General features: G+C 40.7%; 1 protein-coding gene across 1 annotated transcript in view; it reads left to right on the top strand.

Annotated features, from left to right (window-relative positions):
- The window catches only part of tmem198b (transmembrane protein 198b), a 51,204-nt gene extending 30,900 nt beyond the window's left edge, over positions 1-20,304 (top strand). The window contains exons 4-7 of the mRNA XM_062996826.1: positions 13,323-13,577; positions 15,064-15,645; positions 17,037-17,242; positions 18,667-20,304. Of these exons, the coding sequence (XP_062852896.1) occupies positions 13,409-13,577; positions 15,064-15,645; positions 17,037-17,242; positions 18,667-18,819 (1,110 nt within the window). The 5' untranslated portion in view covers positions 13,323-13,408 and the 3' untranslated portion in view covers positions 18,820-20,304. The remainder of the gene's footprint in view (positions 1-13,322; positions 13,578-15,063; positions 15,646-17,036; positions 17,243-18,666) is intronic.
- The last annotated feature ends 7,563 nt before the right edge of the window (positions 20,305-27,867 follow it).

The raw sequence follows: 27,867 nt of genomic DNA, 5'->3' as shown, positions 1-27,867 counted from the left end.
TGAGAAATTAAATGTAAGCATCCTCCTGGGTCAAAATCCCAGTCATTGTAATTGAGGTTGGTCTTGTTAAACTAATATCTAGAAGAAATCATGAAATAGTGTAGCATTTATAAATCTACTTTGCTACTGGGTTGATCAAACAGTTGAACTACTTAAAACAGCTCTAGCGTCTGGTCACTGAGAATTATAGTTAAACTAATGGACGTGTGAATTAGTCAGGAACTAACGACGTACCAGACACGACCGCACACACGTCCACACGTCCACACAGCATTATCATAAGTACAGCCAACATGTAATGCTGACACATTCTGTACTGTAGGTGGATTATCTCATAGCCAAGGAGGATGAGTAAAAGAGTCGTGAGTGCAAAACATACATGTTGCTGGGTAGGTGCTGGGTAGGAGGGCACAGTTTGCTGGGTGGAACAGGTGGCACGGATTGTGCAATAAACCATCACGCCTAGCACTAATGCAGTACATCAGGCAGACCGGGTAAATGCCACATATGACTGGTGGCTTTTTAAGTCAATGATATGAACACTTGTGATTCTATCACACCTATTGCGGACAGGTGTATGAAATCTAATCTGTTTTTGGAATGTGTTGCAGGCATCATATTAGGCTTTAACATATACAGTGGAACAGATTTCGGATTTAAGGGACAAAATCTGGAAAACCAAACGTCCGGTTCGATTGTGTAAAATTCCCGTAAGAAGCGTACCAATACCAGTAGTTCAGTAATTGTCCACTAGCCAACGCACGTCTCTCTGTTTACGTGAGTGATAGGCTTTACTTTGTTGGGAGGCTTGCTTTGTTCTTGCCTTTTTCTCTGTTTTATATGCTTTATTGCAGTTCTAGTGCTTAGTTATGCACCAGTACTGCTCCAGTAGCCACCAGCAGTGTTTTAGACTCAGAATAATAGATATTCTATTATAATTATATTATAGAGTCTTCACTATACAGTGGTACCTTAAAACTCAACCTCAATTGGTTCTGGGAGTGGTGTTTAGTTTAAAAGGCGTTGCGTTTCAAGGTATTTTTTACCATAAGGATGTATGGTAAAGCTGTTAATGCGTTCCATGGTCCCGTGGAACGGCATATACAGTGTATCACAAAAGTGAGTACACCCCTCACATTTCTGCAAATATTTCATTATATCTTTTCATGGGACAACACTATAGACATGAAACTTGGATATAACTTAGAGTAGTCAGTGTACAGCTTGTATAGCAGTGTAGATTTACTGTCTTCTAAAAATAACTCAACACACAGCCATTAATGTCTAAATAGCTGGCAACATAAGTGAGTACACGCCACAGTGAACATGTCCAAATTGTGCCCAAATGTGTCGTTGTCCCTCCCTGGTGTCATGTGTCAAGGTCCCAGGTGTAAATGGGGAGCAGGGCTGTTACATTTGGTGTTTTGGGTACAATTCTCTCATACTGGCCACTGGATATTCAACATGGCACCTCATGGCAAAGAACTCTCTGAGGATGTGAGAAATAGAATTGTTGCTCTCCACAAAGATGGCCTAGGCTATAAGAAGATTGCTAACACCCTGAAACTGAGCTACAGCATGGTGGCCAAGGTCATACAGCGGTTTTCCAGGACAGGTTCCACTCGGAACAGGCTTCGCCAGGGTCGACCAAAGAAGTTGAGTCCACGTGTTCGGCGTCATATCCAGAGGTTGGCTTTAAAAAATAGACACATGAGTGCTGCCAGCATTGCTGCAGAGGTTGAAGACGTGGGAGGTCAGCCTGTCAGTGCTCAGACCATACGCCGCACACTGCATCAACTCGGTCTGCATGGTCGTCATCCCAGAAGGAAGCTGACGCACAAGAAAGCCCGCAAACAGTTTGCTGAAGACAAGCAGTCCAAGAACATGGATTACTGGAATGCCCTGTGGTCTGACGAGACCAAGATAAACTTGTTTGGCTCAGATGGTGTCCAGCATGTGTGGCGGCGCCCTGGTGAGAAGTACCAAGACAACTGTATCTTGCCTACAGTCAAGCATGGTGGTGGTAGCATCATGGTCTTGGGCTGCATGAGTGTTGCTGGCACTGGGGAGCTGCAGTTCATTGAGGGAAACATGAATTCCAACATGTACTGTGACATTCTGAAACAGAGCATGATCCCCTCCCTTCGAAAACTGGGCCTCATGGCCTATTTTATATAATAAAATATTTGCAGAAATGTGAGGGGTGTACTCACTTTTGTGATACACTGTATATCATTATATGAATATTATATTATATATATTAATAATAATGTTATAATATTATTACATTACCAATTATTTATTCCTGTGGCAAATGTTATTTATAATCACTATAATTCCAACTAATTCTGGAGTTATTCAAGTTGGAGTAAAAAGAGTCCATGTTGGTTTCCAAACATGGTCTCTGTCCCCTCCCCCATTTTTTTACATCAGTCTGTGCAAAAGCAAACTGAATCACTGAGTAAAAAGTTAGACATGACTCTTTTCAAATGAATTATTAATTGGAATCGAATTAGGGAGCTGTGCTCTTATCTATGGTAAGGATTCATTTATTTTGATCACTCTTATTTTATTACGGTGTCGTGCATAAGCAACTCCATGAATTAGTGTGCATGTGTTTCAGAGATTCGGTCGTGATTCAGGCCTTGAAAAACAGCTGTATAAACCAATCTGAATTTAGATTTTGGGCAGAATTTCAGTTGTTCCTTTAATCCAAAGCAATATATGCTCATTTTTTGGATTTCTTCAATGTGTACCATTTAGGTGAATTTTGCTTCTTCTTTTTATCTTTCGGAGAGTGTCAAACTAAATTTCGTTGTACGCAAGTATAATGACAATAAAGGTTCTTCTTCTATTGGTTGTAGAGGTGTAAGTGACAGCTTAGTTAACGAATTACCAGTTTCAGTGGCACCTGAAAGTGTTTCTACTTCCTGGCAGACCTGTCTTTGTTTGTTCTTGGATTACATCTGACCACACTGTTTGAGAGATAAAAAAGGCAAGGGCAAACTAATGAGATAAGACCTGATGGCTGGAAAAGACAAGATGAGAAAGTGGTAGAGAGATAAATCCCTTATAGCACAGCGCAGTGGTAGACTAAGCAATTGATTATGGGGGCAGGGTGGTGAAATGGAGCAATCATTGAACCGTATTGTGCAATCATTACGGCTGCTTCAGCTTATGTGGGTTTTGACTGTGAATGTATGTGTGGGTAAGTCCATTTTGCTGGGATCTGTTTGAGCTTTGGGGCGGCACGGTGGCTCGGTGGGTAGCACTGTCACTTCACAGCAAGAAGGTCCTGGGTTCGATTCACAGGTGGAGCAGTCAGGGTCCTTTCTGTGTGGAGTTTGCATGTTCTCCCCGTGTCTGTGTGGGTTTCCTCCCATAGTCCAAAGAAGTGCAAGTGAGGTGAATTGGAGATACAACATTGTCCATGACTGTGTTTGACATTAAAGACTTGAACTGATGAATCTTGTGTAAAAAGTAGTTACCTGTCCTGTCATGAATGTAACCAAAGTGTGTAAAACATGATGTTAAAATCCTAATAAAATGAAATTTGAGCATTGTTATTGTTAATGCATTTGACTTGCTGTATGAATTTAATAATTGAATTTGCTCTATAAACCTGTTAACATGGAAATTACATTTTGCATCTTAGATAGGCTTAAGCCCAGAGAAGTTGGCAACATTTCTGGATGTTGTTGATATATGGCTTCCGCTTTGCAACAGACTGTGGTTACCAAAAATTAATCCAAATACAGTAGACCCTTGAGTTACAAATGGTTTACAATACGAACATTTTGGGTTACGAACAATCTCTTTCAACTTAACGTACGAACAAATTTCGGATTATGAACTGAAATTCGCGAAACGTGACGTCACGAACAAGTTTACCCTGACCTTCTCTCTCTCTCTCTCTCTCTCTCTCCATTTATATATATATATATATATATATATATATATATATATATATATATATATATATATACAATGCGCGAACATTCGGACAGCAGATGGTGTTTTTTTCGGTGTTTTCTTCTTCTATGTTAAAATGGCCCCAAAGCGTAGTGTTGACAAAATGAAAAAATCTATTACTATTTGTTATTGTATAATTACACCTGCCACTAGGTGTCGCTGTGTATCAGGCAGAGGGGACAGTGAGTGAGAGAGAAGAAGGAAGTCCACTGAGTATTAATTATTATTTCTTTCGTTCAATTACACCTACAAATTACGACACTACTGAAATAAAGAAGGAAATAATAGAGAAATATGAGAGTTATTGTTGTTTCTGGTAGATACATTTTATAAAAAAAGAAGGAAATTTATTATGGTGTATGGTACAGCACACGTACTGTACTGAAATGTGTTTTATGTACAGTACTACTGTGTATTGTTGTATATTACTGTTTATTATAGGAATGTCTATTCTATAATTTAAGATTTAAGGGAAAATATATACTGTATAACAAAAAAGACCATTTAAGACATTACAAAGGTTAGGTAAGGGGTTGGTTTGGGGGGTCTGGCACGGATTAATTCTATTTACATTATTTCTTATGGGAAAAATAGGTTTAACTAATGAACATTTTGACTTAAGAACAGTCCTTTAGAACCAATTAAATTCGTAAGTCAAGGGTCTACTGTATTGTTCTGCTTGTTGAACAACGAGGATTTCTAAGGTTGCACTTTAAGTTCAGGCTTACATACCATTAAAACTCTACAGGAGTATCAGTTCCATTAAGCTACAGGAGCATTAGCAAGGCCTAGCTCTGGTTCCAATTCATCCCAATTCATCAACCGATGTTTCAGATTATTCCAAAGCTGAACAGTCGTGCTGAGGTCAGGGCTCTGTTCAAGTTAATGGAGTTTCTTGACACCAAGTTTTTCTTTACGTCTTTATGGACCTTGCTTTGTGCACATGATGCTTTGTGCTTTCCTAAACTGTTGTTGCATATTTGGAAGCATATAATTTCTTTTACATGATTGATTTATTACACCTGTAAGCAATTGTTATTACAGAAACACTTGAAAGAATTTATTCTAGTCTATATATTGTACACTGTATGACCAAAAGTATGTGGATGCCCCCTTAATTATAAACATCAAGTGTTTTCAGCCACACCTATTGCTAACAGGTTTATAGAGTGAATAATGTAAAATAAATAATATGCTTTGTGGCCTTTCCTGTTCCAGCACAACTGTGCCTCTGTGGTCCATAAATAGATGGTTTGATGAGCTTGGTGTGGAGGAACTTCAACTCATTAAACACATTTAGAATTTATTTAAATGTCTATTGTGAGCCATATTTTTTCATCCAAGATCAGTGCCTGACTTCACAAACGCTCTTTTAATGAAATGTACAAAAATTCCAACAAACACTCCAAAATCTTATGGACAGCCTTACCAGAACAGTGCAGGCTGTCATAGAGTGAAGGGGGCAGCAAGTCTCTATATGATAGTGCATGATTTTGTAATAAAATGTTGTATATAGTGTATGTATTTCCATTGCATTACAGTCCAGTCAGGGTGTGCTTTATACCACTTCAGCCTAAAGCTAGAAGCTCAATTCATTAAGCACCAGATATACACAGTGAGTGATGCAACCAAAGATGGATAAAAACATACCAGTACGTACAGTTGACTGGGGCAGCTAGGGTAGGGTAGAACTGTGATGTACTGACATAATAGAAACAAAGTCTTCAATGATGGTGCAGATCAGCATCACTAAGCTCATCAGCAAGACATATTCTACTGCCATTTTTCTCTAATAATGCATGGCTGTACATGTTTTGCCCTTGTTATGTGTGCTTATTGTTGACCTTGTAGTATATATATATGTTTGTTTATTTATTTATTAGGATTTTAATTTGATCATGCTTTACACATTTTGGTTACATTCATGATTCATCAGTTCAATATCAGTTCAGTTCAGTATCTCCAATCCAGCTCACTTGCATGTCTTTGGACTGTGGGACGAAACCAGAGCTCCCAGAGGAAACCCACGCAGACACGGGAAGAACATGCAAACTCCAGACAGAAAGGACCCAGACCACTTCACCTGGGAATCAAACCCAGGACCTTTTTGCTGTGAGGCAACAGTGTTAACCACCATGCTGCCCTAGTGTGTCTATGTGCTGATGTTATGACACACATAGACACGTGTATTACTGGCTGATACAAGTAACTTTGACCTACTTGTATCACCCAGAGATGAATGATAATGAACCAGACCATGGGTTGAACATAGTTTGGTTTTAATTTGCTTACAGTGCCCTAATTTGGTTACAGTGTCCTGTGGGATCAGTGGCGTAACTAGGAGCTCATGGGCCCCAGTGCAAAAAAAGCATTTTGGGCCCCCTCAACATATTTCACATACACACACACACACTGTATGCTGTAGCTGATCAGAATGAATTAAAGGTACTCCCTCAGAAGTTCATGCGGCCTTCCTTGCGCTAAGCAAAATCATCTATAATAAACTTCAAGTCCAGATTCCTGGCTCTGGTATTTTGAATGCACAGTTTTAGTTATTTTATTTTTACTTAACAAAAATATTGTAATATAATAATAACGACCTGGTGAGTGCAGCCAATGGGGGGGCAGTGAGGTGAGTGGTTGACTTCATGTCCTGGAGCGCCCCGTGCCCCCCGCCATGGACCCCAGTGCACCTGCCCCCCCTGTAGTTACGCCCCTTTGTTGGATAGAGCCCATCAAACTACAAAACCCATTCACGGACAAGCTGGGACATATTTGTATTACTTTTAAACAATGTTTTAAATTGAGCCTTTATTTAACTAACAAAAGCACAAAGACTAGCACTATTGACATTTTGTAAATACAGTTACACGCATTTACCACTGGGTTACATCACTTTCTCTGTTAATGACTTTTTATGGTTTGGGAACTTAGGACACTAATTGTTGCAGTTTTGCAAGTGTAATTTTGCTCATTCTTGCTCAATACAAGACTTCATATCTGATGATAAAAACTTCAGTATTTTACATGTTTTTTACTTTTCTTTTTTGCCCTGTCCCAATACTACGGGATCATTTTAAAACAGAAGCAAAAAATCTACAAACTCGTATGACGACGATGAAAATGTTATAGGATAAAGTGAGCTGTCTTGCTGCCTACTGACTATTCAGAAAGGTAGAGAGGATTCTAATGAGACATTGGACTTAGCCAGCTAACATCTCCCTCCATGTACTGAAAATGGTTAAACTGTCACTGACAAGCCCAAATTTGCAAATAAATGACACTTGTACATTATTTACATTTGAAAAGAACTCATTGCTCCACATTTGTCAGCCATATCTGTCATTTTTTGTGGGAAAAGTTGTGCCACACTGAATGCTGGGATTGCCTTTACCACTAAGGAAGCATAGGATGCTCCCTCATTATTCAGCCAGTTTATAGCTTTAATATAAGGCACCACAGTAGGCAGCATTTTAAGGTATCTAAATTTAGACAGCCTTCTTCTTGGGAGCATACATAGGATGACGTAAAATGCTGTCTATGTAGAGAGCTCACTAGGTTTTCAGACAGACCCACTGTGTCCTGTTTTTGGCAAATGTCATTTGGACAAATCTAGAGTGAGGCAAAATAATACTGCATCAGAAAATAAATAAAAGGGAAATAGCAGAAAGTCTGAAATGGCGTTAGATAACTTTAACTAGAAAGCCCAAGGGCTGGGTCACATTAGGTTGCTTTGATTTCGGGCCATGTATTGGCATAGTGGGCATAATTCTGTAACCCATGCCCCCCCTGCCAATCTCCATGTGTCCAAGAAATGCTTACTTTTTGTATCATTTAGATCCTAAAGATTAAAAATGGCCATGTCTCTCCCAAGAATCTCCCCATCCCCATTTAACTTTTGTTAGAAGTACTAAGTTTGTCACTGTTTTATAAGAAAGGTTACCAATTCGTTGGATTATCGTGGAATGTTTTAAATGGTGTAACTTGAGTATTTTTCACTCTTATTTTGCCCCGTCCCAATACAGACCAGAAAACAGAAACAAAAAATATACAAACTCTTAGGACAATAATAATGACCTTGTGGCTTCACTGTGTTCTGTCTTTGACAATTGTCATTTGGACAAATTTGGAATGAGGCAAAATGATACTGCATAAGAGATGAGCAAAGAAAATAGAAGGGTAATTGCAGAAGGTATGAATCGACATTAGATAACCTCACCCAGAAAGCCCAACGGCTGGGTCAGAGTAGGTTGCTTTGGTTTCAGGCCATGGATAGGCATAGTGGGCATAATTATGTAACTCATGCCTCCCTGCCAATCTTCATGTGTCCAAGAAATGCTTAATTTTTGTATCATTTAGATCCTGAAGATTAAAAATGCCCATGTCTCTCCCAAGAACCTTCCTATCCCTATTTAACTTTTGTTAGAAGTACTAAGTTTGTCATTGTTTTATAAGAAAGGTTACCAATTAACTGACTTATTGTTCAATGTTTTAAAATGACATAAGTTGAGTTTTATACACATTTTTTACTCGTATTTTGCCCCATCTCAATTCTATGAGATAATTCTAAAACAGAAGCAAAAAATATACAAACTGTTATGACAATAATGATGATCTTGTGGCCTCACTGTGTCCTGTCTTTGACGAATGTAATCTGTATGAATTTAGAGTGATGCAAAATTTGCAGAAATTTTGAAACTGTATTAGGTAACCTTACCCCGAAATCCCAGCGGCTGGGTCACATTAGGTTGCTTTGGTTTCAGGCCATGGATAGGCATAGTGGGCATAATTCTGTAACTCATGCCTCCCTGCCAATCTCCATGAGTCCAAAAAATGCCTAATTTTTGTATAATTTAAACCCTAAAATTAAACCATTTTTCTGCAGCGCAAACCCGTCCGTGGTTGCGTGGTTCCATGTCCCAAAATGCACCGCCATGTATTTATTTACAGGGTTTTCTTTGACCTGTGTGCATTCTGATTTAATATATTCGTATCTCAGCATCTCTCATATATACACACCTCGTCTCTCTCTCATCCTCGGGTGTTTCATAAGTTGTAGTACAGCAGAAGGACCGACCATGTGACGCCGACAAGAATGAGCAATCTGTCCTCAGTGTGAGCAGCTATGAATGTGACTCTGTGAGTGGAGGTGTATACGAGTGGGTGATTCATGGCCTGTGCTTTGTCTCGCAGCCAGAAAGTTAGTCGGAACCACCAAATACAGACACACAAACCACGGGGAGCTGGCAGGCCTCCTGATTGGTCATGAGGCTGTTGCTATGGGTGGGGAGACTACCCTGCTATTGGTCACTTCGAGCAGCCGAGGGCAGCGTTATGTGGTCGTCATGGTGACAGACAGGAAGTAGGAGGTTGTTATTGTGAGAGGATGAAATACTGTGCTGCTGTAGTTATGATCAGACTGCACAACTCAGGTTTCATAAAGCAGCAGTAATTAACACCATTGTTCTGCTCTTGACTGTTATATAATCCATTAGCCCTGATGAAGGGATTGATATTGTCAGGCATGTTTAGAAAGGGAGAAGAAGGTGGAACAGACCAGAATACACAAGAAAGGAGAGATGGGGTCAGAAAACATAATAACTCGCTTAAATATACACATTTGCACTGAATAGATCATGCAGGGATAGATGGATAGATATGCGGTCACACGTTCTAATTATTGAGTTTTAGCCAGGCACATTGCTAACAGCATTATACAATTAATTAAATAAAATCAATAATTTGCTTTCAGCTGTTTTGGCAACACTCTGGGAAAAACAATGTACTGTTCCAGCTGTGCCCCTGTGAACAAAGCGTGACCTCTATAAAAACACAGTTTGATTACAACCCCAAATCAGAAAAAGTTGGGACAGTATGGAAAATGCTAAATAAAATAAAAATGCAGTGTTCCTTACATTTACTTTGACTTTTATTTGATTGCAGACAGTTTGAACCCAGGATACTTCATGTTTTGTCTGCTTAACTTCATTTCATTTGTTAATATACCTTCAAAGTTGGGACTGGAGCAATTTAGGGCTAGTAATGAGGTGGAAAAAACTAAATAATGATGTGATTCCAAACAGGTGATGTCAACAGGTGATTGTAATCATGGTTTGGTACAAAAGCAGCATCCATGAATGGCTGAGTCTTTGATGAGCAAAGATGGCCAGAGGATCTCCAGTTTGTCAACAAATGTGTGAGAAAATTATTGAAATGTTTAAAAACAATGTACCTCAAAGAAAGATTAGAAAGATTTTGACTTCTCCAGTGCATTCAACACCATTCGGCCTGCTCTTCTGGGTGACAAACTGACAGTGATGCAAGTAGACGCCCCCCTCGTGTCCTGGATTGTTGACTACCTAACTGGCAGACCACAGTATGTACGCCTGTTGGATAGAGTGATCAGCAACACTGGAGCTCCGCAGGGAACGGTCCTCTCTCCCTTTCTCTTTACCCTCTACACCACAGACTTCAGCTACTGCACAGAGAACTGTCATCTACAGAAGTTTTCTGATGACTGCAATAGTTGGATGTATCAGAAGGGATGATGAGGATGAGTACAGGGCAACGGTGGAGAACTTTGTCACATGGTGCGAGCTGAACCATCTGCAGCTTAATGTGACAAAGACAAAGGAACTGGTGGTGGACCTGAGGAGGGACAAGGCACCGGTGACCCCTGTGTCCATCAGGGGGGTCAGTGTGGACATTGTGGAGGATTACAAATATCTGGGAGTGCACATTGACAATAAACTGGACTGGGCTAAGAACACTGATGCCTTCTACAGGAAGGGCCAAAGTCGGCTCTATTTTTTGAGGCGCCTGAGGTCCTTCAACATCTGCCGGACTATGCTCAAGATCTTCTATGAGTCTGTGGTAGCGAGTGCTATTCTCTATGCTGTTGCATGCTGGGGAAGCAGGCTGAGGGTGGCAGATGCCAACAGACTCAACAAATTGATCCGCAAGGCCGGTGATGTCGTGGGTGTGGAGCTGGACTCTCTGACGGCAGTATCGGAGAGGAGGACGCTGTCTAAGCTGCAGGCTATTTATGAACAATGGCTCCCACCCACTTTATGCCAAAGTGATGAGTCAAAGGAGCACTTTCAGTGCAAGACTCATTCTCCCAAAATGCACCACAGAGCGCCACAGGAAGTCTTTTCTACCTGTGGCCATCAAACTCTATAATTCCACCCTTAATATGTGACACTGGTTCACCTGTGCAATATTCTGTGCAATATTCAGTGCAATTTTTTGTATTCATATGTGCAATAATAATAATGCAAGCATTTAATTATGTGTAAATAACTTTCTTCTTTTTTTCTTCTTAGTTTTTAGCTAGTAGAGTGTTTATTCTTTCTACATAAATGGGTGCTACTGTAAGAACTGCAATTTCCCTCTGGGATCAATAAAGTATTCTGATTCTGATTCAGAAGGGATTTGCATATTTCTCCCTCTGCAGTGCATAATATCATTAAACAATTCAAGGAATTCGGGAGGAATTTTAGTGTGTAAAGGCCAAGGGTGCAAGTTTAAGCTGAAAGCCCATTATCTTCGCTCCCTCAGACGGCACTGCATCAAGAACCATCACTCAACAATAGCTGATATAACCACATGGGTGAGGGATTACTTTGGCAAACCTTTGTCAAGCACTACAATACAGAGTTACATGCACAAATGTCACTTAAATCTTTACTGTGCAAAAAAAGAAGCCTTATGTTAACCATGCTCAGAAGCTGCGTTAACTTCTCTGGGCTCGGAGGCATCTAGGATGGACCATCACACAGTGGAAACATGTATTGTGGTTAGAGGAATCAGCATTCCAGGTCTTTTTTGGGAAAAACGGACGCCATTTGCTCCGGACCAAAGACGAAAAGAACCATCCAGACTGTTATCAGCAACAAGTCCAAAAGCCAGGATCTGTCATGGTGTGGGGCTGTGTCAGTGCCCTTGGCAAAGGTCATTTACACTTCTGTGATGGCAGCATTAATGCAGAAAAGTACACTGAGATCTTAGAGCAACATGTGCTGTCTTCAAGACGTCATCTTTTCCAGGGACGTTCATGCATTTTTCAACAAGACAATGCAAAACCACATGCTGCACACATTACAAAGGCATGGCTGCGGAATAAAATGGCATGGGTACTGGACTGGCCTGTCTGCAGTCCTGACCTGTCCCCAATAGAGAATGTGTGGAGAATTTTAAAACAAAAATGCAACAACGACGATCCCGTACTGGTGCACATCTTAAGACGTGTTTGCAGGAAGAACGGGACAAAATAAAAGCTGAAACACTAAATCACTTGGTCTCCTCGGTGCCAAAACGTCTTTTAAGTGTGGTGAAAAGAAATGGCAACATTACAAAGTGGTAATGCTTTACTGTCCCAACTTTTTTTGAAATGTGTTGCAGGCCTGAAATGCAGGAATGGATGTTTATTAATAAATGAAATGATGTTGAGCAGATAAAACATGAATATCTCAGGTTCAAACTGTCTGCAATCAAATAGAAGTCAAAGTAAATGTAAGGAACACTGCACTTTTATTTTATTAGCATTTTCCATACTGTCACAAATTTTCTGATTTAAGGTTGTAGATAAAAGTAAAAAAAAAAATGCTGAGTCACCACAATAACCAGCTACTCAATCCACCAGTTTGTGGCAGCCCAGAAATTCAGAAAAAAACAAGTGCCAAAACAAAGGCAGCCTAAGACACAGATGCCTTACATTACCCTGCCGCACACATGAAATGTTGCAGACTGAGTTCCCAGAAAAAAATAAAAAGGATGCCGACATAAACGTACCGACCTTGCACATTGTACAATCTGCACTCCACACCTCACAAGACAAACAGCAATGAGCCAGCAAAGAGATGGCACAGGGGCCGGAATTCAACATTTACATTCTCTGCATTTAGCGGACGCTTTTATCCAAAGCAACTTACAGTATACAGTTTTAAAGCAATTGAGGGTTGAGGGCCTTGCTCAAGGGCAACCTGGCAGTGGTGGGGTTTGAACCAGCAACCTTATGAATACTTATTCAGTACCTTAACCACTAGGCTACAACTGCCTCAAAGAGCTGTAACGGCTGTAGCAATAATGTTGCTTAATGTTGCTTAATAGTGCTTAATGAGGCAGCATAGTGGCATAGCAAGTGGGCATGATACTGTAATTAGTGCCCCCGCTGCTCTATCTGTCAGGTGGGTTATACAAAAGGTTCAGGGAAGGGAGATTCACAGCAAAACAGTGTTACTCTTTTTGTTCTTGTATCTGCATCTGCATACTGTTTAATTCTTACTACTTTTAACACTGCTGCACATCTGTATTTAACTCACTGATGATTCTACTGTTACATTTTACAGGTAGAACCATGTGGACAGGAGGTGTTCCCTAATCTTCCCCCACTCGTCCCTCTTCTGGCCTTTTTACCTGGTGCACTTTAGTAACCATGACGTCTACACTGCAGACTCTGGCCTTTAAACTGGCTCCACCCCCAAAAGAAGTTGGGCCAGAACCATTGGAGCCTTGTGATGAGGGGGCGGGGCATCGCTATGAGGTGGTGCCCTCGGTTGTATGTTCCATGTGCTGCCTGTTTGGCATCATCTACTGCTTTTTCGGTATGTGTGCCGAGCCTTTATTTTTTACTAATTTATTTATTAATTACTTTTAAAGTTATTAATGTAACAATTAAAAACTTTGGACAAACTGATGATGCTTTATGTTTCTTATGGTTAGCAGTGCTTGTGCCTCTATCAGTGATTGCTTGATGGCTTTCTAATTGTAGAATCATACACCAATCAGCCATAACATTAAAACCACCTTCTTTCTACACTCACTGTCCATTTTATCAGCTCCACTTACCATATAGGGGCACTTTGTACTTCTACAATTATTGACTGTAGTCCATCTGTTTCTCTACATACTTTTTTAGCATCTAAATCAAAAGTTAAAGCTGGTACGCTAATTGCATCTACTCTGAATCTTCTCCTGTAATAATTGATAGGATCTGAGAATACAGAGCAAGAAATTTAAGATCACTTACTTACAGCAAGGAGTGGTCATGGACATATATTTTGGATTATTTTCCTTTTAAGATATATCTAAAATTCACAAAAATTTCTAGTAGGTAATTAGTTGTCTTATGCCAAGTTCACACTACACGACTTTCGGAGTTGGCGGGTTGCTGTACAGTTCACGCTACACAACTGGATCTCTTGCACTCGGGAGTCTTTTAAGTCGTTGTGTATTTTACACTACACGACTGATCGGCGATAGAGGGTCACACACTACATGATCTATCACCAGGATGAGTCTGTCTGGCCTCCCAAACTACATTTTGTCACGAAAACAAACGCGAGAAGTGACGAGGGGTTTAATGACATCACGTCCAAACAGTGATCGAGCGATCAAAGTTGTTGTTTGTAGCGTAAAAGAAAAGAGGAAAAATAAATGAATCTGGGTGGATTTGGCAACACGACCAGCAGATATCTTCTGTTCTGTAGTGAGTTGGAGGTAAATAAATATTTTTGCAATGCAGCGTTGGTATTATGGTTTGGCGTGGACAACAAGGTTACAACTACTGTAAAACTTGAGTGTATGCCGATGTATTGGCTGTTGTTCGACACCGCACTCACTTCCAGTCGGCCGACTGATCCAGATATCTAGCATGCTAGATATTTTTCTTCAGTCGCTCGGAATGTGTTGTTGAGTAGTTCACACATAGTGATCGAGAGCTGAGTTTCGATCCCTGAGCGAACGCAGAGTTGCTCCCGAGCTGCCACATCTAGCGGCAACCAGTCGACGAGCGAAAATCAGGGCAAAAATCGTGTAGTGTGAACTACGCATTATCTGACTAGAGACTTTGTCGGCAAATGCTAGCACGCCTCCTCTAACACATGTAAAGCTTCTGGCTGCAATTTTACCCCAACAAGCAGCTCATTTTTTCTGAAAAAGAGCATTCTTATGCTCTCTCTACAGAGAGAGCATGGTATGCTTTCTATTCCTCTACCGCCTAAACCAGTGCCTTGACCAAACAGTTGTGATTGCCCATTGGCTTTGTTACCTAACTAACATTAAAAATGTCTCTCTTTCCATCTCTCTTAGGCTACCGCTGCTTTAAGGCGGTGCTTTTTCTGACCGGCCTGATGTTTGGCTCAGTGGTGGTCTTCCTGCTGTGCTACAAGGAGCGAGTGCTGGACACACAACTGAGCGCAGAGGCGAGCGCAGGAATCGGCCTGGGCATCGGCACGCTGTGCGGCCTGGTGACCATGCTCGTGCGCAGCGTGGGTCTCTTCATGGTGGGTCTGCTGCTGGGCCTTCTGGCAGGTATCGGGACGCTGGTGGGTATGGAGGAGCTGTCGTCTGCACCACCCCGCTCCGTTTGGGTGCCGCTGGGAGTGCTGCTGGGTCTGGGCATGCTGTTTGCTGTGCTCACTCTGCAGTGGCAGCGCTGCTTTACCACGCTGTCCACAGCGGCGTTCGGAGCGGCCGTCATCGCCGTGGCTGCTGATTACTTTTTAGAGCTGTTTGCTTTGGTGCGCTACATTTATGAGCGGGTTAAGGCTGTACCTGCGAGACCACAGTGCTGGGTGACGTGGGCTGTGCTGGGAGCCTGGCCTGCTCTCGCATTGTTGGGCGCTCTTGTTCAGTGGCGGGTGACGGGCGAGGGCTACTCCCACACTAAAGGTAAGTCAAAGTATGAGAGGTGGTGCAATATGATAGTTTGCATTAGAAAAGCATTTAAACAATATAAAACATAATCATAATTCATTCATAATAAAAACTCACAGAACACGTTCAGGATCAATTGGAGGATTTATTGCAAACCAGACATTAGTGCCTGACCTCAAAAGTGCTCTTTTGACAGAATGTGCACACATTCCCACAGACACACAACAAAATCCTATGGAAAGTATATTTTATAACAGAGGAATTTATAGCTGTGAGGGGGAGGGAGGCAACTTAATATTAATACCCATGGTTTTGGAATAGGATGCTGAACAAACTCATGGTCAAGTACACTTTTGTGTGATGTGTGTGATTTTGTGTGATGTGTGTGATTTCCAGTGATCAAATAAAAATAATACAAAATATTAGTGTTCACAAATAATAATATGTGATTAAATGATTAAAATGGTTTAAATACAGTGAGGGCAATCAAATACTCATTTGGTGTAATGAGCAAACTTGCTGTGTATATCGGTGGCTGGACACCAATCCACAGAATCATGTCCTCCTGCATTGCCAAATATGGCCAGCAGGGGGGGCAGGAGGCGCAGATAATTGACTTGTTGCTTTCTCTTACCTTACAGTCTCCTGCAACACACTTATTGGTTCAGGAGAGTTGCCAGACCTCTGTTGGCAGCCTGCTTTATTTTTTTAACTGTGATGCCGGGCTTGATTCAGTGTGGTTTTCTGTCAGCACTCTTTAGCTTTACCTGAGAACAGTGTTGTGGCACTTTTCAGCTATCATGACAGAACCGCCCATCTGTAGAACAGGCTCCACATTGGGCTGAACCAGTTGTTGGAGTGATGGTGCCACTTGTGTATTGTCATATCCATGTTCTGGGTTTCTTTTTTACTCTTTTTTTGAGAACTTGGTTGTCACAGGCGTTTTGAGTGGCGTGCCATATTGTGACAACCAGTTTTCTTTTCAGCTGCACCCATAGCACTGTACGGTTATAATAGGTTTTTTTATTGGTATGAAACATAAAATAAAGTTTATATATCATGCATATTGTAGGAGTTCCTTTTTTGCTAGATTAGCCAACACTCATGAGACAGGCGTTCTCCCCTCAACCATTGAAAACATGTACGTACAGCTATTTGTACAGAAGAAAATGCTTTTAAAAGAGTTACTGTATTTTTTGTTTATTATTTTGGGTGCATTATAGGCTACATTAAAGAAATTTTTTTTTAATTTTACCTTAAAAACATGGAACAGCTAAAGTACATGGATTTGTTTTGTATGGCAGGGCGAAACAAGTTACTGAACATAAAGGACTTATTGTTATATGTGTATTTTGCACAATTAATTCTCATTTTCACTTTCTGCCCATCTTTTCTCCATAATCCAGTGATGATAAGCCGTCAGCAGCGGCGGGTACAGCTAATGAGAATCCGGCAGAAGGAGGAAAGGAGAGAGAGCAGCCGGAAGAAGAAAAGGAAGCAGCATTCTCAGCACTCGCATCAAACACACTCAGGCAAATCCATGCACCCAGATCCACCATACCGCAGGAAACCCCAACCCGTCCGTCGATACGATGGAGACGTCCTCTCTCCGGTGAGAGCCGAGCATGCATATACTCTGTATAAAGACGTGGCACAGTGCTGTGAAAAAGTATTTGCCCCCTTTTCAGTTAGTTCTTTTTTGTATAGTTGCACACTTATATGTTTTAGATAATCAAACTACAGTGGTAGCTTGAAACTCAGTTTGGTTGGTCAATTGGTTCTGGTTGAGTTTCAAGCAATTTTTTCCCATAAGGATGTATGGGAAACCTGTTAATGTGTTCCATGGTCCTGTGGAACTGCATATATTTTAGGCTAATGTAAAATAATAGGGTTGTTTGGTTGACACGTATACACTGAAAATAACACAAATGAAATATAAAAACACTGAAATAAAATTTAAAACAGTTAAAAATCAATAAAAATACAATAAAACCTGCACTTTACCTTTACTTCTTTATTGTTTCTCTATGCTTCTTAATCGTGGAGATGCTTGATCTTGGAATATCATATTCCTTTCAGTAAAGACGTATTCACATGAGAAGTGGGAAAACCGCTTTTGCGCTGCTGTGCTGAGTGTGGTGGTGCACAAAGCTTAACGTGACTTATTGTACTAAAACAACGAGTGAGGAATTTCATTAGAGAACTAATGAGCAGTAATAATTAAGAGAGGTTTAGTGTTTCTGTGCCGTTCTTTTAATACATTGTCACTTTAAGCTTTTTTTAAACAATAAGCGCTCTCTTGAAAAAGCTGATTCTCACAATTTCTCAGCACCCCGAGCTATAACACAAGTTTAAATGTGAAACAGGAGGAAAATCCAGCTAAACACAGATACATGTGGACACTTTCAGAGTTGATTGGGCGTTATTCCACACAAATGCAGATTCGTCTCATATTCGCACTTTGATGACGTTTTACCAAGCAACACAAACAATGTATCTTTCTGCTCTGCACAATCTGGTCCAAGATCAAGCATCGCCATGATTAAGAAGCATAAGGAAAAGATAAAGAAGTAAAATGCAGGTTTTATTGTATTTTTTTGTTAATTTTTAACTGTTTTCAATTATATTCCAGTGGTTTTTATTTTAAACTTGTGTTATTTTCAGTGTGTAAGTGTCAAAAACAACCCCATTATTTTACATTAGCCTAAAATATATGCAATATATGCGGGGCAACGGAACGTATTAACAGGTTTCCCATACATCCTTATGATAGAAAATACCTTGAAACTCAATGCCTTTTAAACTCAATGCCACTCCCAGAACCAACTGACATCAAGTTTCAAGGTACCACTGTATTGGAATGCTCAAGAAGCTTATGTTTAGGTGTCTATATACTTTTGGCCATACATATTACAGATGTTTATTGATTTAGGATTGAATGATTCATGAGTGAAAGAAAAAAATTCTATTAGGACAAATAGACCAGCAGGTGTATGAACTCACTGAAATAATGATGCTTTTCTGTCTGTGCTTCAGAGCTACATCCAAAGTTTCCGTGAGAGGCAAGGGGAGGGGTGTGTGTACCCAGGAGCCAGGCTGTCTGGAACACACACAGCCTTGGACATGGACTACGACTGCGGCTCTACCGTGCCTCTCACCACCGGGGCTGGGCCTAACCTCCGAGTGTGACCACACGCAACATCGACACAAACAGACACTCTACACACTCATCTCTCTGTTCTGGTGCTGTTCCTGGCCTGCCTGAGTGTGTGTGTACACAGCTCAAGACCTTTGTGTCAACACTTCGTGGGTGGCACTGTACAGAAAACAAACGGGGCCGACAGGCCTGAGCATGTTACTGAGCATATTCAAGATTCACACACACTCAAACACACCCACGACAAATTTCGCACACGATTTTGGAACATCTGCCTGAGCTGTGGCACCTCACTCACCGAATAGTCTTATGAGATAAGGTGTAAAAGAGGTTATTTTGCACATAATATCAGTGTGCTAAAGCCATTCAGAAACATTCGATGTCTGTCTGTCTGTTCTGCGTGAGAACTCTCTCTTGGTGCTCGATCTCGTCCTTGTAACATAGCTCCGACCTCCCTTTTGTTGTAAATTGGAATTCCGTACCATCATCCCACATTGTAGTCATGGAATGTACCAAATAGCTGTGCATGGGGAAGAGGGGGTTGCTTAGAGCAAGGCTCCATCTGGAGGTCGACTCAGGAGAATCTGTTCCTTAGCCTTAATAAGGCTGCAGAGGAAAGAGCCATATTACATACCGCAAACCAACTGGTGCATTCTGGGAGCGCAGTTTCTGCCGGTGACAAGACAATGCAAAAGAACAGCAAAACCGATTACTCAGGGACAGCTGGAACAGTGTAATAGCAAAAACACACTGGTGAAGATGAGAAATAGAATGTGAAATTTGCTGTCCTTGTTTCACACCAGATGCACAGAGTGCCACATCTGTACACTTCATCATAAGCAGTGTTTCATACTAGCCACAGTACACTGTTAGTAGTAGTCTATTTCAGCTACGCTATAAACCAAAAATCCTGTTTTGGTAATTCAGTCAATTAATTAGTGGCATGCAGTCTACCATCCAGCCATCATTTATTCCATAGAAATGTAGCGAAATGGGTCACAATCACTCAGGAGGCTTAATTTGTTAAAGCAAATGTTTTTTTTATGTTTGTGCTTTTTGCTGTGCTATTTACCACTGCCGAGTACCTATATCTTAAGAACCGACTTGGACAGGTTTGCTAGAGAGACAAACTGCCAACATACAGGGTTGGACAAAATAACTGAAACACCTGTCATTTTAGTGTGGGAGGTTTCATGGCTAAATTGGACCAGTCTGGTGGCCAATCTTCATTAATTGCACATTGCACCAGTAAGAGCAGAGTGTGAAGGTTCAATTAGCAGGGTAAGAGCACAGTTTTGCTCAAAATATTGCAATGCACACAACATTATGGGTGACATACCAGAGTTCAAAAGAGGACAAATTGTTGGTGCACGTCTTGCTGGTGCATCTGTGACCAAGACAGCAAGTCTTTGTGATGTATCAAGAGCCACGGTATCAAGGGTAATGTCAGCATACCACCAAGAAGGACAAACCACATCCAACAGGATTAACTGTGGACGCAAGAGGAAGCTGTCTGAAAGGGATGTTCGGGTGCTAACCCAGATTGTATCCAAAAAACATAAAACCACGGCTGCCCAAATCATGGCAGAATTAAATGTGCACCTCAACTCTCCTGTTTCCACCAGAACTGTCCGTCGGGAGCTCCACAGGGTCAATATACACGGCCGGGCTGCTATAGCCAAACCTTTGGTCACTCGTGCCAATGCCAAACGTCGGTTTCAATGGTGCAAGGAGCGCAAATCTTGGGCTGTGGACAATGTGAAACATGTATTGTTCTCTGATGAGTCCACCTTTACTGTTTTCCCCACATCCGGGAGAGTTACGGTGTGGAGAAGCCCCAAAGAAGCGTACCACCCAGACTGTTGCATGCCCAGAGTGAAGCATGGGGGTGGATCAGTGATGGTTTGGGCTGCCATATCATGGCATTCCCTTGGCCCAATACTTGTGCTAGATGGGCGCGTCACTGCCAAGGACTACCGAACCATTCTGGAGGACCATGTGCATCCAATGGCGGTGCCGTGTATCAGGATGACAATGCACCAATACACACAGCAAGACTGGTGAAAGATTGGTTTGATGAACATGAAAGTGAAGTTGAACATCTCCCATGGCCTGCACAGTCACCAGATCTAAATATTATTGAGCCACTTTGGGGTGTTTTGGAGAAGCGAGTCAGGAAACGTTTTCCTCCACCAGCATCACGTAGTGACCTGGCCACTATCCTGCAAGAAGAATGGCTTAAAATCCCTCTGACCACTGTGCAGGACTTGTATATGTCATTTCCAAGACGAATTGACGCTGTATTGGCCGCAAAAGGGGGCCCTACACCATACTAATAAATGATTGTGGTCTAAAACCAGGTGTTTCAGTTATTTTGTCCAACCCCTGTAGTGTCACAGCGTTAAACTGTTTAAGAAACAGGTTTAGCCTACTAATTAGGTACTTTTTAAAATAGCTTATTATTATTTTCTGTTTAGAAAGCTTTGCCCAGATGTTGCAAATAATACAGCACTAAAAACATAAAGGCCTGATCACCGACTCTAACAATGGACCCCAGCTTCCAAAACAAACTGGAATATGCTTATAATAATATATGGAATAAGTATATATCATAAATACAGGTGTTCTTCTTCCTCTTGACCAGCCAGTACGGGTCGCTGTTGCAGCGGCATCAGACGCCTTGCACCGCGGTCAGGTTTTAATGCAGAATTTGTAATATTAGCAGAAAAAAATTCAACTAATTTTAATATTTAAATTAGGTCTCTGTAGAGAATGTTAACCTACTAGGGGTGTCAAAACCTATGCATAACACAGTGAATATACTGTATATAGCTCCTGAAAAAAAAAAACTTAATGTATAGTACTTCTGCTAATACTTCTTATTACTTCTAATAAAATCATCTTAAAAATGAATCCAAATGTAAACTAATAATTTAATTTGGCACAGATTTTACACCGGATGCCCTACCTGGCACAGCCCTCCTATTTATAGGTGCATTGATACCCCCAATAGCAGGGTTCAAATAACACTAGCCCAGCACGGGATTCAAACCCCTTGAGCTCAGGCACCACTGTTATCAGCACGCAAGCTTACAAATTTACTCAAACTGATACTGCTACAAAATTCAGAGTACACTCAAGTTATTAAAAGTTCACCACAATATTACTAACCTCTGTTTTCAGATCAAATAAATATAGTAAACAGCAGGGTAAGGTTAGAAACTGGTTAATAACTGATGCCACAAGTCTAATTGATTTGTTGTTTTTAATGAACAGAAACGAATTGATTCAGAATTGAATCTGGGAGTCGACTTAATAGAGCTGACTCCCATTTCTTTAGTTCAAGTTTATTTTCAATAAAATTGTGAATGACGACTTCATGAAGTAATACATAAAAACTGCACACATTAACAAAATGAAATGATGTAGCGTTTATAAAACTCCATTATAAAATAGTTGTGTTTTTAATGTTTTACAGGCTATTTTGTTTCAAAAATAAATGGTGCTATGACTTTTTGCTACTGAAAATTTAGTAACTAAACTCCAAACCCCATTTTCAAAAAAGTTGGAACATTTTGTAACATGCAGTAAAAACAATAATCTGTGATTTGTTTATTTTTTTGAATTTTAATTTAACTGACAAGAGTACAAGAAATGAATTTTATTGTTTTTGGCTGACCAACTTGATTATAGAATATTTAATTTACACTGTTTTAAAACATTCCAAAGTAAGCAGGTAAATTGGTATTGGTAATGTTATAATGACTGAGTATAAAGGAGGATCCACCAAAGGTGGAGGCTTACCACTGTTGTGTTAAACTTTATAGAAAGAAAAAAAACTTTCAGTTCAGTGTTCAAAAATAAAATTCCATAACGCAAGATTGCAAATAATTGAGGTTTTTTACCATCTACCGTACATAAAATTGTAAGAAGATTTAGGAAAAAATGTGTCGTTTTAGAATGTTTGGCACAAAAAACTCAGTGTGAGGGCGCTCAGGTGGCGCAGCAGTAAAACGCGCTAGCACACCAGAGCTGACATTTCGAACTCGTTGGTTCAAAACTTAGCTCCGCCATCCGGCAGGCTGGGCACCTACATGAACAACAATTGGCTGTTGTTCAAGGGGGGGTGCTGGACGCGACCTCATAACTGGTGCAATTACAACCTCTGCTGATTGATGCCGCCTGCACAGAGTCGAGAGATAATGTGTTGATCAGGATGTGTTTCTCCGTACACAAAGCTGATCCGCATATGAACTCGCCTGGTGCAAGTGAAAAGATGCAGTCGGCTACTGCACACGTGTCGGAGGGGGCGTGTGTTAGTTGCGGCTCTCCTTAACCAGGGTGGAGATCAACATAGAGAGCAACCATAATGCAGTTGGGTAATTCAGTGTGTATTCTCCATCAAAAAAACCCATCCACACTGTTATCAGTGATAGATGCAAAAGCCAATATCTGTTCTGGTATAGGGGTGCATCAGTGCCCAAGGCATGGATAACTTGCCCTGTGAGAAGGTACCCGTATAATATATTGGTGCATATTGGGAATTTATAGAGACATATCCTGCCATCAGGTGACGTCTTTTCCTGAGTCCCTGGTTATTTCAGTAAGTCAATGCCAGGCCTTATCAGCAGGTGATACAGCAGTGTAGACAGTTGGTAGACACTGAGTGTGTGTGCTTGACTGGATCTGCAGTCTAGATCTGTCTGATATTGAAAATGAAAATGGCACATCATGAAGAGAAGAATGAGACACCGGTGACTACAGACTGTTAAGCAGCTGAAGTCTCATATTGAGCAAGAATTGGCAAAAATTCCACTTACAAAACTGCAACAATTAGTGTATTCAGTTCCCTAACCATCAAAAAGTGTAAATAATAGAAAAGGTGGTGTAACAGTGGTAAACATGTCTCTGTCCCAACTTTTTGAGTGTGTTGCAGACATTAAATTTTAATCGTTATCATATTTACAAACAAAATGGTTAGGGGAGCAATGGGAATCTTTTTTTTTTTTTTTGGACTTTTGTCTGGAAATGGGGTTTTGTACAAGTTTACCACTTGATCATGCTAACGAATATTACTCACTGTTCCACTTATAGAACATTTCTGGCTTAAATCATTCAGTTTTAGGCTGAGCACTCATACTAGGACCCACGCAGACACACTGATGGCATTTTATATTTTTTAGGAACAAAGGGTTTTTTACCTCATAAATATATCTTGCAGTTATTCTTAACATCATTTCATTGTTTTAACAATAGGTTTTGTATATTATTTTTTTATATATTAAAAATTTTCATCATTTATATTAATAATTATTTAATTTCATTACAAAAGCAATTAAAATGTGCACTACAATGCAGCTTCACTCGTGCATCTTCTCGGCTCTGCGTCTGGTGTAAAACAAGTGACTTGTGGACCGTGTTGTCCAGTATTATCCAGAATCCTTGTGTCCATTTAAAGCTCCAGTATGTAACTACAGTCAGATTTATACTGGTCATTTTGCTTCAGATAAATGAGAATCAAAAAACTCAACAGTTGGCAACCAGGTGGCACAACAGGATATTCTGCGCCTCAGTTCTGGAACGGACTATTTTGGTGGGGTCTTTAAACGCTGTTCAAACGCAGATAGAGAGGTGCCTGTGCAGAGTGCATAGGTGAAAAAGGGTTCCACTAAGGGGTGCATGCGGGTTGGAAGAGGCGTGAGCAGCAATATACCCACCTCGACTGCAATCAGCGATCCCCCAGCAGCGGAAGACAAATCGATTACGGTAAATTGGGAGAAAATGCATAAATAAAATGGGGGAAAAAACTCCCATTTTCTCCAAACTCCAAATTGTTCATTTGTGCATTAAATTGCAGCACTGTAATACATACAAAAGAAAATACAAAAGCTTACTTACCTTAGCTTGTGTTCTTCAAAATGAGAAATTTATTATCTATAAATTTAAAATTAACCTTAGTAATGCAAAGAGAAAACACCACACAGATTTAGTTTCGGGCTGGAGTTCAAGACATAATTAGCATTGCAGCTGGCACAGTGGGTGGAACGTGTCATAAAGTTTGTGATAACAAAGCCCACCCATTTAAAGGGACGATACGACTGTTCAATTTTACATATTTGAATTTGGTCTGGGCGGCTCGGTGGGTAGCACTGTCGCCTCACAGCAAGAAGGTCCTGGGTTCGATCCCCGGGCGTTCCCAGTCCTTTCTGTGTGGAGTTTGCATGTTCTCCCCGTGTCTGTGGTTTCCTCCGGGAGCTCCGGCTTCCTCCCACAGTCCAAAAACATGCAGTCAGGTTAATTGGAGACACTGAATTGCCCTATAGGTGAATGAGTGTGTGTATGTGTGTGTATATGTAGCTGCCCTGCGATGGACTGACGCCCTGTCCAGTGTGTTACTGTGTGCCTTGCGCCCATTGAAAAGCTGGGATAGGCTCCAGCTCCCCCCGCGACCCTAATTGGATAAGCGGTTAATAGAGTGAGTGAATTTGGTCTTTCATTAAATTCATATTGCTTGGCCTTCTGAAAATCTATCGCTGTACCATCGATCACAGCACAATGTTTTTCCTAGCTCCAAGTAAAAGGGCTTTTTTTTTTTTTTTTACCTGTCAATTCCAACACAATTGAATAGGCAGGTATGAATGATTCATTTGCTTAGATTTTCAAATAATAATTAGAATGAATTAGAACTGAACACTGAGTATTAGTATTAAAATGTTCTCACCAGAATTGCTTGCAAGATTGTATTTATGCCATAAAAGTTAGATTTTTCCATGAGTTACATACTGCAGCTTTAATCCTTGCTGGGGTCTTTCTGCATTACCATTGTAACGTCTACAATGATGCTATCTAATATCAGTGGTGTCAACAGCAACCTAGACTCCAGAGGCTCCCACAAAAGTGTCTTTGCAACACAAAGCCCACAATCCACCAGGACTGACCTTCCTACCGTTCTTTCCTCGCTTTTATTAGGAGCGAATTCTTCCAGGGCTGACGATTGATTTAATCTGCTGTACTAGCTGTTGATTTCCGGCCAAGCCGCGACACTTAGGTTTTGTACATAGAATGCACATGCCACTTCCACTTTGCCTTCACTATTTATTTGACCGTCTTGTGTACTGAATTTAATATATTTTGTTTTTTGGACACTGAATCCCAGTGGATGGATGTTTATTTATTTGTTTGCTTATTTACTTGTTAATTTGCTTTATTTACCATTCCCTGTCCTATGACGGAGTTCAACCGGAAAGTACTGGATGAACAGGCCGTGCAACGTTTGACAATCTTTTATTATTAGAATTAATATAAAGCATGTATTTGTATGGACCTGGATATTATAAACTATGTGATTCCAACGTGTGTTGTGATGCTTTGTTTGCAAACCTGATAATCAGTTGCAGGAAACATTTGTCAACCCCAATTTTTTTCTGCATTCATTTAATTCATAATAATAGAAGCATTTTTCCCAATCACACGCAGTTGTACCTTTTATTTCTTTACTAAAAATGTTGATTAATTATACACTAAATAGCCAAAAGTATTTTGATATCCTTTATATTTATTAATTGCAGGTGTTCTAGCCACACACATTGCTATCAGGTGTATAAAAGTAGTTATATAATGCATTGTTGGGACAGAAAATAAGCCATGAGGTCCAAGGAACTGTCTGTGAATCTCTGTAATCACAGAATATAAACATATAAAACAAGATCTAAGGTTTTAAGTGTTCCCAGGATCACCATGGCCTCATTTTTTAAATGAAAGAAGCTTGGCACAACCTTGAGTGTTATTGGTCATCCGGACAAGAAAAGCCTTGTTCAGGAAGGTAAGAAAGAACACAACAAGAAACGATTTTACCCAAGACTTCAAAAAAGTTGAGAGGGATGAACGTGCTTGAAGAAAACCTCCACCAGAGGGCAGTTCACTCATCTATATCAGTGGTCCCCAACCACTGGGTCATTTATTACCGGGCCGCACAGAAAGAATAAATAATTAGAGATCGCTACATCAGCAATGAAAACACTACTTTTTTACAGGTGTTATTGTTTCTAATCACCCCTAGGTGGGAGCAGCGTCTCATTGCAGCAAAAAAAGCTAATTTGTGAGTAGTATAGTTATGCTATTTTAAATTCCGCCGTCCGTGAAATTATATCTTGTATGAAACTGGTCCGTGGTACAAAAAAGGTTGGGGACCGCTGCTCTATATAACAATGACACAAATCATGGCCACAACAACATTGGAGTGGTTTCAGCACATCTCTCTAAATGTCCACGAGTTGCCCTGCCAAAGCTCAGACTTGAACTCCCATCAACCCTAAATATGGCAGTTCACAGACGCCATCCAATCTGATGGCGTTTAAGAGGATATGTAATAAATACTAGGATAAACGGCCTAAGTCAAGGTTGATAAAGCTTATGGACACGTATTTATGGACGTGTAGCCACTGATGCACCGCTGCTTTCACATCATAATCACATGAAAATCTTTTTTCCCTTAAAGCTTCTTTGAGTGGCCCAAAAAGGTAAAAATCTGATAGTGCTAAATCCGAACTCTAAGCTCTCTCTCAGTCTCTCAGACACGACCAATTACTACTCCTTCCACCCTCACCGCTTCCAACGACAATATAAAAGTGTGGAAACTTTTTGAAGATATTTTTCACTGTTCTTCAATGGTCAGGACCCCCACAGGACTGACATGGTGGTGGTGTGTTAGTGTGTGTTGTGCTGGTATGAGTGGATCAGACTCAGCAGCACTGCTGGAGTTTTTAAATACTGTGTCCACTCACTGTCCACTCTATTAGACACTCCTACCTAATTGATCCACCTTGTAAATGTAAAGTCAGAGATGATCGCTCATCTATTGCTGCTGTTTGAGTTGGTCATCTTCTAGACCATAGGCGCTGTTGGCTGGATGTTTTTGGTTGGTGGACTATTCTCAGTCCAGCAGTGACAGTGAGGTGTTTAAAAACTCCATCAGCATTGCTGTGTCTGATCCACTCATACCAGCACAACACACACTAACACACCACCACCACGTCAGTGTCACTGCAGTGCTGAGAATGATCCACCACCCAAATAATACC

This window comes from Trichomycterus rosablanca, chromosome 6 (assembly GCF_030014385.1).
Source record: "Trichomycterus rosablanca isolate fTriRos1 chromosome 6, fTriRos1.hap1, whole genome shotgun sequence".
In the NCBI taxonomy this organism is placed as follows: Eukaryota; Metazoa; Chordata; class Actinopteri; order Siluriformes; family Trichomycteridae; genus Trichomycterus; species Trichomycterus rosablanca.
The sequence above is the reverse complement of the archived record's forward strand: the minus strand, read 5'-3'. Positions and strand labels throughout refer to the sequence as shown.